The sequence below is a fragment of the Etheostoma spectabile genome, chromosome 12 (assembly GCF_008692095.1).
Source record: "Etheostoma spectabile isolate EspeVRDwgs_2016 chromosome 12, UIUC_Espe_1.0, whole genome shotgun sequence".
Lineage (NCBI taxonomy): Eukaryota > Metazoa > Chordata > Actinopteri > Perciformes > Percidae > Etheostoma > Etheostoma spectabile.
The window spans coordinates 18,825,302-18,838,397 of NC_045744.1; the positions used below are offsets into that span (position 1 = coordinate 18,825,302).

The window sequence follows — 13,096 nt, forward strand, 5'->3', positions numbered from 1 at the left end:
CACACACACACACACACACACAAGTAGACAGGTAACTAAAGACACAGATGGTGAGGCGGAGAAAGCTACTGTAGATCATACGCAAGAGTGGAGAGCAAAGAGGAGGAATCTTTCTATTTCCATCCCTTCTTTATTGGCAATTGCATTGTTTGACATTCACCTATACTTTCATCCTAATATTCTCCCTTTCCTTCCTGCTTTCCTTCCTTTAGAACCTTACTTTCTCTGTGGTTTGGTCCTTGTAACCTTTCCTTTGTTTTTAATCTTTAGTTTAGGTTTCAGTAGCTGGGGTGACAGATGACAAATGTGGCAAATGTCAGTCAGTCATAATCATAGACATAATGAAGCAAGTTTAATCCATTTTGACACGTTTTACTTCAATGCTGTGCAAGCACACACACACACACACACACACACACACACACACACACACACACACACACACACACACACACACATTCTCTCCTTCTTACTCTCTCTCTGTCTCTCTATGTCTCTCTACCCTCTCCTGTGTTGCTTTGGTCCAGATGAAGTGGGAATCAATAGATTCTAGATAGCGCAGGCTCCAAGTCCCAGACTACAATGAGCTGAGGTAAAAGGCCACCTCCAGAGAGAACAGGGATTGTCAGCTCAATACTCGCTTTCAATGGGGCCAGAGATAAAAAACCATTTGGGGTGTCCTCATGGCTCAATGGGCTAAGAGGCACACCATGTACTCACAACACTGTTGGTTCAAATCCTATTTAATGACCTGTACTGCGTGTCATCCTTTCGCTTTTATCTCGCCCATCATTCCTTTCTCTCGGGAAACAAGAGATTGTATGTGGGACTGTTCTTGAAATCCAAAAATAAATAAAAATATCTCATGTATGGCTTTGGATTGAATATTGTGCTGCAGCAATCAGCAATTTAAGGAACCTTTTCCTTTCATATGTGTCCTCTTTTTAACTAGTTGGAGGGAATATTTACAAAGAAACACAGAAATGTTGGAATTGCGATGAACTTAACCATTTTCTATCTTTTAAGTCTGTTGCATGGGATTGAATACACTTGTAAAGTATATGCACAATCAGCTAATGAACACTGAGCATGTAAACTGGATTTAAGCACAACAATAAGAGTCAGAAAAGAGGAGAGCCAGATTTATGAGTTGGCACACATACATAATGCTGGTGGACACACAAGTACACACACACACACACACACACTGCAACATCCACACTCGCAAAACACACAAGCACATTTCCCAAATGGAATTATAAAGTGTCTACATGTTGAGGCTGTTTTTCTGTCCTTGAACAACTGTCTTCTCCTTGTTTGTGCACACACACACACACACACACACACACATACACACACACACACACACACACACATACACATACGCATACACATACGCATACACACACACTACCATTCCCCCTCCTTGTTGTTCCCCTAAATGAGTTTTCTGACATGCATCAAGTGTTTATGCCCGCTACCCCTCTTTTCTCCTCTTCTTCCTCCTCCTCCTTTTACCCCCTCCCTTGCCACTCGTCCGGCCAGTTAGGTATAACACCCGCCAACATCGGTAAACAAGGAAATCTCTCAGCCGCGGCCTGGTGTGTAACCGCATTACCGCGCCCGATAACCTCTTCAAATAATGTGCGATAAGGGGAATTTGATTTGATTCACGGGAAGGGAAAGAGGGGCCACTTCTGCTCCCCCTCAATCTATTTCTTTCCGTTATTTCTTTCTTTCTCTTTCTTTCCCGCCCTCCTCCTTCCATTTCATCCCCCCTTATTTTACCCCCTCTCCGGAATGACACCGCCTCGCATCCACAATCAAATAAATCCCACCGAGGTGTCAGCCTTCATTTCGACTCTCCCCTCTCTACTCCCTGACCAACGCAAGGTGAGGTGAGAGGCCCCCGTAAAGCCATCATCTCCATAATGGCAAATATGAGCCCTAAAGCCCCAAACCAGGGGCCGCATTAACACAAATGGGACTAGCAAGGTTTGTGTGTGTCTGCGTCTCCCAGTGAGGTGATATGTTTTTTTCTTAAGTGAGCTGTGATTTAAGCAGGCTAGACACTAGGCTGATCACTACCTCTCTCCTCTTTGTGTGTGTGTGTGTGTGTGTGTGTGTGTGTGTGTGTGTGTGTGTGTGTGTGTGTGTGTGTGAAAAAACAGATGAGGCTGTGCGGCTCATTCAGAGGACATTTGATGAAATGGAACGGGGGTCAACTTCAGTTTGCCACCCGTGTCGCGTTGTGCTTCTCTGTGCATGTGTGTGTTTCCTGTGCTGTCTGACCGAGTGTGTGTGTGTGTGTGTGTGTGTTTGCACATTCTCACTCCCTGACAGTGATGCATGGTGCTTTTAAATAGCACTCCTCCACGCCCTGCTCAAAACTCATCACCAGGCTCTTTCACTATCCCTCCCCTAGCTCCCTGGGGTTGTCAGTTTTAGAAAAGCAAATGAAATGTCGGTGCGGTGGAGAGGAGGGATGAAGAGATGGCTGGATAGAGGGATAGAGAGGGGAAAGGTGTGTGTGTGTGTGTGTGTGCGTGTGTGTGTAGTAGTAGTAGTAGAAGTAGCAGCAGTGTGGATGTGTTTGCTGTCTGTTTAAGTCAAGGGACTATTTCTGTGTACATGTTGCACTGTGAGAAAGAGTGCAATGTAAATCAGATCAGATTAATTTTACATGGACAGGACATTTTGGCAACCTGGGAACACTGTGACTGTTACTATATGTAGGATATTTTTTCATTATGTCATAGGAAAAAGGGTTGGGCCTGGTGGACAGCATTTTCAGGCCCACTTTGCTCTTTAATAGAAACTAAAAATTGAAAGGAATGTACATGAAATTTGGAGGATTTAGGTAATCAAACGGGAAACACCAAGATAACAAGTCATAAATCATCAGCTGCCTGGTTTTAAACGTACTCTGAGAAATGGTCATGTAATGATCCCTGTGTGTGTGTCAGCATGTGTAATGTGGGTTTTACTCCTGGGACCCTACTGCACGTGTGTGTGTGCCTGTCTGAAAGACAGCAGTGTGATGCTGGTGAGGTTATCTCTAACTACTGACAGCTGTTTATTTAATCAATCACCTTGTCAGTGTGTGTGTGTATGTGTGTGAGTGTGTGTGTGGGTGTGATTGTGTTAGAGAGACACAGTGGCGAGGAAGAAAGAAGTAAATTAATGGAGCACTTAACCAGGCACTGACCCACAGAGCAGAGGCACAACTAGCCGCTATAGGCTAAATCTCAATTCAAGAGACCTATTACCCACAACACCCAACACACACACACACAAACACACACCTTTGCAGGAACAAAGGAAGAAAAACAAATATTACTAATTCTTTCTTGTGCTATTTAAAATCTTATGTTATAACTCACTTTAAAATATTTCATAATGATGGTTATTTTGGATTGTGCATTTTTAACCCCAAAGACAGACAAATTGCAGAACTATCAAAAATAGTTTTGTCCCAGCAGCAATCACTCTATTAAACAAATTGGAATTGGAATTACTTGCTCAAAACACAAGAGCATTACGGACATGTGCTGTTTTCTATTCTTTCTATCCATGTTTAACTCTCTGTTTTATATGTTTCAATGTTTCAAATTTAAGAATGTCCTGCCTCTTAGACTGTAAATCTAGTGGGTACCAATAAAGTAACCTGAACCTGAAATTGAAATATCCATTACTTATTTTATTACTCTTAATATCTACTTGTTTGGTATGATTTTTGAGAATCATGCATTTTTCCTTATTGCCGTGTTATTTGTTGGTGTGTAATCAAATTGCCATAGAAAAAGAGATACAATGAAAGAAAAATAATTTTAAGATACATTTTTTATTTTATTTTCACTAACCTATGCCCTCTCTCTTCTCCTCTCTCTGCTCACTGTCTGTACTCCATTTCTCCTTCCTCAGCTGTCCGGAGGAAGGGGGATACCTGACGGAGAGGTGTGGGCGTGAGGCCTGTCGGCAATCATTTCCATCCCAAAGGGGCCCCATCACGACGGGTACGCGCCGCGTCATTTGGCAAAGAGGGGCATCAGCAAGTTTGAAATAGACAGCCTGACTCAGCCCTAATCACCACCCACACACACACACACACACACACACACACACACACACACACACACACACACTCATTTTTGTTTGAATTTACTCTAACACTTCTATCTTCTATTGAAAGGATTACAAATTAATAAATTAATCTTGAGAAGTAAATTTGTTCACCTTTCTCTCTGACAAACAATCTGGCTGCATGTCAGTGCAATAGCCCCGCCACACAAGCACCAACAGAAATAAGGCTGCCCTTCACATTACCTCTCTATGAGTTATCTCTCTCATCTGTTCTCCTTTTTTTATTTTCTGGTCTTTTATCTTTCCCCTCTCCTCTGATTCCACCCTCTTCCATCCTCTCTCTATCTCTCGCTCCCTCTCATTATCTCTCTCCCTGCTGCTTTCATATGGTCTAGCAGCTGAATTAATTACCAAAGCCAATTAACGCTAGATTGGCTGATGTTTTAACTAATTAGCTTTAATGAGGGTGCCATGGCTGCCTGCACTGTGTTAATTGAATCCTAACAGCGGAGGAGGAAGCCTGTGGAGGCAAAATGAAAGGGATGGAGGGATGGATGGATAGATGGATAGATGGATGGATGGATGGATGAATGAATGAATGAATGGATGGATGGATGGATGGATGGATGGATGGATGGATGGATGGATGGATTGAGGCATGTGCACACTTACATTACGTACACAAGCTGTTATTGATAATATTTAGAGCGCATCGCAGGAACACCCACTCTGTTGTTTCTTCTGGTTTGTCATTAACATTAATGGCCTTTATATATTAAACACACTCACACACATTCAGACACTCATAGAGAAATAAAGAGGGGAGGGGGGGAAGGATACAATAAAAAAAAAGCAATATGATTATGTTATGTCACTGTGTGCATCGCCCTCATTTGCTGGGTAAAAGTTTGTCTTAGCTAACTGGGTTTTCTTAATAGAACTCATATCCGCACCTTGGATCTCCTCGTTATACCTAGCTGTATTTGTTATTGCAAAACGTGCCCGGCAAAGAGGAGCAGCAGATTAAAATCTTAGATCAATGTCAATGCTGTCCTTTCTGTGCCAGATTACCTGCTGCGTACCTGCACTTCATCGTCACCTGCCTTGTGATAGCAGGATCATCAGGGATGAGATGTGAAATGTATGCATGTCTGAAAGCTGAAGCAAAATTCCACATGAAAGAATGTCATTTAGAAGATGTGAATATATAATGTAAAAGAAATCTTTTTTCCGTCACATTATCTGAATAGGCTGTCCAAAGGCAGAGAGTGCGCATTTCTAATGGTAGGCCTATCGTGTTTATGTTTGGCAAAGACAATTTCAGGGGTAAAAAAATCAGCCCAAAAAGTAATGAAAACATTACAAAATGGATAGCCTAAAATCTTTTGAGCCCTTTCATATTAAACCTTTATTAAAACCAATCTCTTGTGCTTCCTTACAAAAAATAATTAAACAAAAAAGTAAGATATAAAATGGCATTAGATCTAACCAATTCAAATTGATATTAAATGACTGTAAATCCACAATACAACTATTAAGAGACATGGACCACGTCCTCCCTCTGTGTGCCTGCTCCAATCCTGCTGATCTAAAGACATGAACAAGCGACAGATTGTCTGAGGTGGCCATAAAAATCTGCATGGCCGTGTAAGAGGCTTAATGATTTTAAAGTTACAAGAGAAAAGAGCCTGCAGTTGGTCTCATCCATCAAGTCTAGCACCGGCGTCTTCGCCAAATGGCCCTGCCACCTAACCTGGCGCTTAGCAATGTAGTGCCAAATACACCCTCCCTCTCTTACACATTTTGCCTTTGTCCCACTAGGACTGGATTATTTCTTCCCTTACTCTTTGTATCTCTTTCACCTCCTCTGTCCCCTTGTATTTTTTAACCAGTTTTTCCTTCTTCTCTTGCTGTCTTTTTTTCTATCCAAGCAGCCAAAAAGGATATTTTAGACTCCTGCATAATTTAATTAAAAATAAAAGGGCTATTGTGAAAATCCTTCCATCTTTATCTAAAAATATCCCAAAACGCAAAATTCCTTTATTTATTTATTTTTTTGTATATTTGCGGGAAAAACTCCACAGCTGCTAAATTAATTCAAGATTGGTAAATTCATTTATCAAAATCCACTGCAAGAGCACTCTTTCCCTACATGGATCACACATTTTCAACACATTGTGCGCAATATCTTGAGAAATCAAGTTGAGCTCTTTACAGCCATTGCGAGATTGTGATTGAGTGTATTATGTCATCTCAAAGCCCCCTCCTGTGGACCCTTGGGCACCTCCTTAACCACTTCCCACTGCAGCAACACAACCACACACACGCACACACACACCTCCTCTTGCTCTTCCACTCCTCTTGCACATGTTCACCCTTTGACCTGTTGTTGCAAACTGTAATCAATAGCACAATTTCCTCTGTTTCTCTTACCCACTCGGATATCAGTGGATATGTTTAAGGCAACAGTAAGATGGAAGGACCAAATAAAGAAGAGAGAAGCAACAAGATACGTTCTCTCTCTTCAGTGCTGAGGTTCTATTCATGAGGATAAGACACTTATCAAATCCATGTTAACACTCACTCGTACCTATCCCTCAAGAGATGTGGTCATGTTGAGAAGAGGAGCGGGGATCTTCATGCTTGTGTGTACAAATTCAGAGGCAGAACCTTTGCGGCATTGTATCACCTTTCGCAAAATGACTTCTTCCCTCTAAAATTTCAAGAACAGGCATCCCTTGGACAGAATGGGATTGGACACTGCAAAAATTGCCCCATTTAAACGTCATAATTGATCTTAAGAATCTTGTAAATTCGGGCTAAATGAGAAAGTACGCCCTTGACAAGAAATGAAGACAATTTTCAGCAGTGTCATTGCTCCTTTTTTTTCAATTACATGACAGATTCTTAGAAAGTCAGGTTTTGCTACATAAAAGCTACAAACAAGGACTGTGTTTTCTGGTTCACTCTTAATGAAAATCACTGGTTAACATTTCCTTCTTTTTCATTTCAACAATAAATATGGTAAAAAAAAAAATATATATATATATATATATATATATATATATATATATATATATATATATATATATAATATTGAGATAGCTATCATTAGAACATTTAGATTCATGGTTTCTATTAGTGACACTGATGTCATTCAGACACAATAACAGCTCTAAACACACGTAGATATACAGCCGTGGTGACAACAATAGCCAAATGTAAATCAGATAAATAGATGAAATTGAACAGTCATTCAAACAGCCCTATTCAACTCTGAAGCCCCATGAGCCCTTTGTACAGCAGATGCTATTGTAGGTTAGTGTGTGTTTGCGCGAGTGTGTGTTGGGTTGTCAGCGATTGAGGAAAACCTATTTCCTCTTGCTGAATCCCCGGCTCTAAATGATGGATTGATATCTCTCTCGCTCTGGATTATATGCACATATGTGTGAGTGTGTGTGTGTGTGTGTATGTCACTAGCCCTCTCAGCCTCTTGCTGCCTCTCCTCTCAGGCCCTTATCAGCTCTTGTCACAAACAGAGGATAGGGGATAATCCTTCATACAAGGGGAGCAGTCTGGCCTTCCATCTATCTAGCTGTCTGTCTAGCTCTCTGCTATATTACCCCTCTCACCGGAGTGTCACCGGAATAGAAATCAAACGGACACAAAGCAAACTTCCTGCATCTCAGTAATGTCTGTTAGACATCTGTTAGATGGAAAGTTTAATGAGAACAAAACTCACAGTAAACATTTAAGTTGAGAGTTTGTTGATGGGAAATCTGTGTTTTCCTTGGGTGTCATTAGTCCTAGTTGAAGTATCAGATCTCTTAGGAAAATGACTGCAACCCCAGATCATGAAAACTTTCCTTAGTTCCTGGTCAGGCCTACGCCTTGGGGTGCTGTGTTGTGGTTTGGGTGCTTGCCACGTCTTCATGACAGTGGGTGTTGTGGGTCACCCCGAGTTCCCAGAATCCGAGCGTTCCCTGGCACCACACAGGACCAGACTACAAGACTGTGACTTTCACAACATTTCATAATCATTTATACACAACTCACATAATATAATTTATATGAGCACTTTTGTTCTAAAATGAGATTTAAGAGACCAGTAAAAATAAAAATACAACAACATGAAAACATTAGGACAAATTGTTACCCACACTGACTTGTACCACTTTAGAAAAGGCCTATTCCAGATGGAAAATCTTGTCTTATTATTTTTGGTTTAGCCTAAAATACATGACTACTTTATACCCGCAGTACATTCTTTGTAATGCCTCTGTCTCTCCGTCTGTCGCTGATTCCCAGTATAATAATACAAGCCAGAAATAGGGGGGGGGGCGAATAAAACCGGTTGATAGGAGCAAATCACAAATGTCTATCTGCTGGAGTGGGGTTTTGCACAGGTCACACCTGAGGCTATATGGTCTATGAGTGAGTGTGTGTGTGTGTGTGTGTGTGTGTGTTGTGTGTGACAAATACGATACAGTGCGATTGCATCACACAGCTGCAATTGGACATCATTGTGTGGTTATGAATCTGCTATCTCATCTCATCATCTCTTCCTCCATCCTTCTTGTTCCCGGCCCTTTCCTCTCCGCCCTCTGCCTGGTGATATCACATTGTCCAATAGAGGGGGATGTTTCTCTACACTTTGCTCCGGTCTCCATGTCCATCATTTAGTTTACACCTCTAAAATGCATGACTTCAATTAATATTTAAGTATTTCCAAAACATTTTCACCATTTGTATTTGTGTTACATTTCATTCCCTATAACACAAGAATAAAAATAAAATCAAACTACAGAAAGCGGAAGCAGTTTATCGTTCCTAATTTTTAGAAACTTTGTGGAATTTATTTTGTAGCACATTTTCTATCTTTCTATTTTTCTTCATACTTATTAATTCATGTGATATCAACATCTTGTGATAACGCAATAACCATGTATGTCCAATTGTCAGATAAAATGCAGGATTAAGTGTTGGGTGGGCATTTTGCAGTAAATAAAAAGGCTTTGTCACAAAACAGAGGACGTTGAGTGTGTTTTTCTTCGCTCATGATAAGTTGTTTGGGAGTTACATGGTTATTACTGGACAGCTCTCTTACTCACGAGTTCTGTATACAGACAGTTTGGAGGTTTTGAACTCCACACAGACACACGCACGCACACGCACACACACAAACGCACACACGAAGGGTTGAGAGGACAGGTCTGCAGCTCAGATCAATAGAAAATTAAAGAGGCTGAAATGGTTTCTGCTAACATATTAACCCCTCTTCTCTTTTTCCCTTTCTACTCCTTTATCTTCTATCTTATCCATCATCATTCCCTCCCTTACTCTTTTTCTCTCTGTGTCTCTCGTCCTCCCCTAATAGCCTGTGCCACTGACGGCAAGAGTGTTTCAAGCAACTTGAGTATAGGTTTTAGTGACAGAGAGAGAAGAGATGTGGTTTTTTGGAATTTGAGTTTGAAAAACGGCGAGAGAAGAGAGGGTGAGATGGTCGGCTGAAGGGACGGGTGGAAGGATGGGGGCGGTAATAGCATCGAGACGACAGGGGCTTTGGATACTCTCTCTGGACAACCACACACATATACACACATACCGTCTGGGGACTCAAATCTCAGAGCAATTTTCTGGCCAGATGATTGGCAGCTTGATGCGTATTCTTCCCCTTACAAGACTGGCTGATAACTCCAGCTATCCCATTCCATGCCGGCATCCCTCCCTCTCTTTTTCTCCCACTCTCACCATCTTTTTTTTTTGTGTGGCTGTGACTCTCTCAACACCCCCATGCCCGACCCCCTCCTTCTCCCCTCTCTCATCCCTCTTTCCATCCCTTCTTTTCCCCCTCTCTGTCTCTCTCTCTGGGCCTGTTGTGGGGCTATTACAATGACAGAGGCGATAAGGGACATTTATCACATGTGCGGCGAGGTGAGCGAGAGAAAGCCCTCAACAGGTCTATGGGGAGGAACACACTCACACACACACAAACACACACACACATACACAAATGTCCAGACACAAACACACATTCAGCATTGAGATATACAGAAAACCACACACTGCATGCACGCAAATGTGCAAGTACCCGTGCACATTAATGCTCACAGACAGATAAACAGTCAGAGGTTTTACATGCTTGCACACAAATGCATAAACACACACACACACACACACACACACCACACACACACACACACACACACACACACACACACACACACACACACACACACACACAGAGTGAAACAGTGAATCATCCTCCTTTTCCCCATTTTGTATTTTGCAGTTGACTGAGGCCAATTTCCCATAATTCAATACAGTTGAAAAATGAAACCCCGGTAAATCGCTACAGCGATTTTACAGATCCCCGCTTATCCTCATAATTCATTATTTCCAAACTGTAACAACATTACATTTCATTTGTAATGCTCCGCCTGCCTCAGCCATTTGCCAATTGTTATATCTTATTGTTTTCCCTCTCCAAGGGGGATAAAAGTGAGTTATTGGGGGAGAAATGGCGGCTGGCTGGGTGGCAGGCTGACTGTCCCTGGATCTGGCCCGTCTTCCTCTCCATCTGTCTGTCTGACTGTCTCCCTAACTAGCTGGCTGTAGTGAGAACACACACACTGAAGAGGCACAGGAGAACAGTACAAGTTGTTGTTTTCATTGTGGCGATGTGATAATGAGCCTATTGTTTGCAGCCTTACAGACACACACGTACACAGACTGACTGCACCATTGTTTTTCAGCACCGTGGTACAGTCAGATCCACAGCTGGATCGGTGCAGGGCAGAGACTGGGACAAGGATGGGGTGAGGATGGGGAGGAGATGAAGAGTTAGAAGAGAAACGTTTTACATGTAAAATCTTTATTTGCAAAGTAACTAGTAACTGTGTCTGCCCGAAAAATGTAGCGCAGTAAAAAGTGCACATTTGTTTTTCAAAAGTAGAGGAGTAGAAGTAAGAAGTAGCATAAAATCTAAACACTCAAGTACTTTAAAGTGTAGGTTTCAGCAATTAAATGTACTTGGCTAATTTCCACCACTGATGCAAGAACAGGATATGTTTTTTTTCAAACCTTTTTTGTTCTGTTTTACATCCTGCTTTCAATCACACTGTTTTGTCCCATGTAAATGCTTGTGTTGTATAATGGCTGCTGATAATGATGAGCTTCTTAAGTACTTGGATATGGATGGAAGGTTTGTTTGCCACATGTAAAACATCAAATTATGAACTAATAACAGTTGAACACAGATCTATTTTTGGAATTGCCCATTTTCAAATTTTCAAATTCAAAAGAGAAAAAAAAATGATGCCAATAAATGTCCAGAAAATGCAATCATTTCACTTTACAGGTATAATTCTTTGTAATCACTTTTTAATCTTTTTTTATCAATCTAACTGACTGGTAAAAAACAAGACCAACAATCGAAGAAAAAAAAGAAAAGAAATACATTATACTGCAGCCCATAAGCTTTTTGTCAATACTACAGAGAAATATCCTTTTACACCAGGTACTGTGAGATGACTCCAGAAGGGCGTCTGCAATATTTACAGCTTCAAAAAGAGGTTCTTCAAATAGGAAGAAGAAAAAAAAAAAATTCACACAGATTAAATACTGGAATCGCCATTAATTTGAGAGGTAAAAACATACTTTGATGTCTCTTTCTTTCTCTCTCACACACACACACACACAACACACCACAACACACACACACACACACACACACACCAACACACACACACCACACACACACACACACACACCACACACACCACACACACACAATACCTCCTGCGATGTCCCATTCATCACAGCTGTAGCCACTCTCCAGCCCTGCCCATGCTACTGTACCCTGTCACACTGCTGGCTAAACAAACTGCTCCTTGATGTATGAGGGCCTACACCGGCCATAAACTTATTCACTTTTAACTAGCATGCTACCGGCCTGGCACGGCCAGACATCACCTTTACTGTGAGTGTGTGTGCGTGGCGTATGAAAACTGCCTGTGAGAAATTAACCCCCTGGGTACCGCCTCATAACTCACTCCTCTCTTTCTTTCCTCGCTCCTTCTCCTCCCTAACCATCTATCTTTATTCCTCAGCCCAGGCATTAGTCCTTTATCTATAACCCATTACAGTGTGTATGTGTCTCTGACAATAGAGGAAATGGCTCAGTGGTTGAAGTAGAAGGAGAAGTAGAAGAATAATAGCAGGTCTTATATGTCTTGCTGGACGACAAGCGGTTTCCTGTTAGTGAATGAACGACGAGGGTAAGTGTGGACATCAGTCTTAATGATGTCTCTTCTCCTTCTTCTCTTTTTATTCTCTTCTCTTCTCAGGAAGCAACCATGCTTTCTTGTTTCTCCTTTTAGAGTACATCCAAATAAGACAAGAGAGTAGAAAGTTATAACCAATATCAGGTTTATGGTTGAGCTTGTAATGTTGGAACCCTGGCAGGTGTCAACCCCCTATGTATTTCTCTTTTCTCCCATGATGCTTTGCTGTTTTATTGACTATGTGTATTTATTGTCTCCAGTCAGTCTGGAGTCTATTGGATGACGCGCTAATCTGGCAGAACGAGATTAACTATTAATTGATAGCTGTAGTGTTATCAATAGCAATTGCTTCCTCCCCATTAATGCACAACGCACGCACGCACAGCAGGTAGACTTACACTCATACTGGCACAAACATGTAAACAAGCACAAATGAAATTGCACACACATCTTTCGCCACCGACACACGCACCACATCAAGCAGCACCACCTATGCACACAGCTAGTAAAGGTTAATTACGTAGTTTTTTTCCACTGCTTTATGACTGCAGTAAGTTGGAACAGCATGGGCCTTGTTCTTATCAAGCAATAAATTCATTAGTGGCTAACACACCTCACTGGGGCAGCTCATTTAGTTCTTACAAACAAGATTAGAAAACAGCGTGGGCAAGAGGGTGGATCTGGACAGAGAGCTGTAAGAGCGTAGGACTTGGATGTAGACACGCAGG

At 41.7% G+C, this 13,096-nt stretch overlaps 1 protein-coding gene across 10 annotated transcripts in view; it reads right to left on the reverse strand.

The window, feature by feature from the left end:
• Positions 1-13,096, reverse strand: part of rnf220a (ring finger protein 220a) — a 167,379-nt gene that overhangs the window by 51,674 nt on the left and 102,609 nt on the right. For 7 of the 10 annotated variants that reach the window (XM_032530624.1, XM_032530622.1, XM_032530620.1 and 4 more), the window contains one exon: positions 3,864-4,082. The exons of the other annotated variants lie outside the window; for them this stretch is intronic. In XM_032530624.1, the coding sequence (XP_032386515.1) occupies positions 3,864-4,082 (219 nt within the window). The remainder of the gene's footprint in view (positions 1-3,863; positions 4,083-13,096) is intronic. 10 annotated transcript variants of the gene reach the window in all.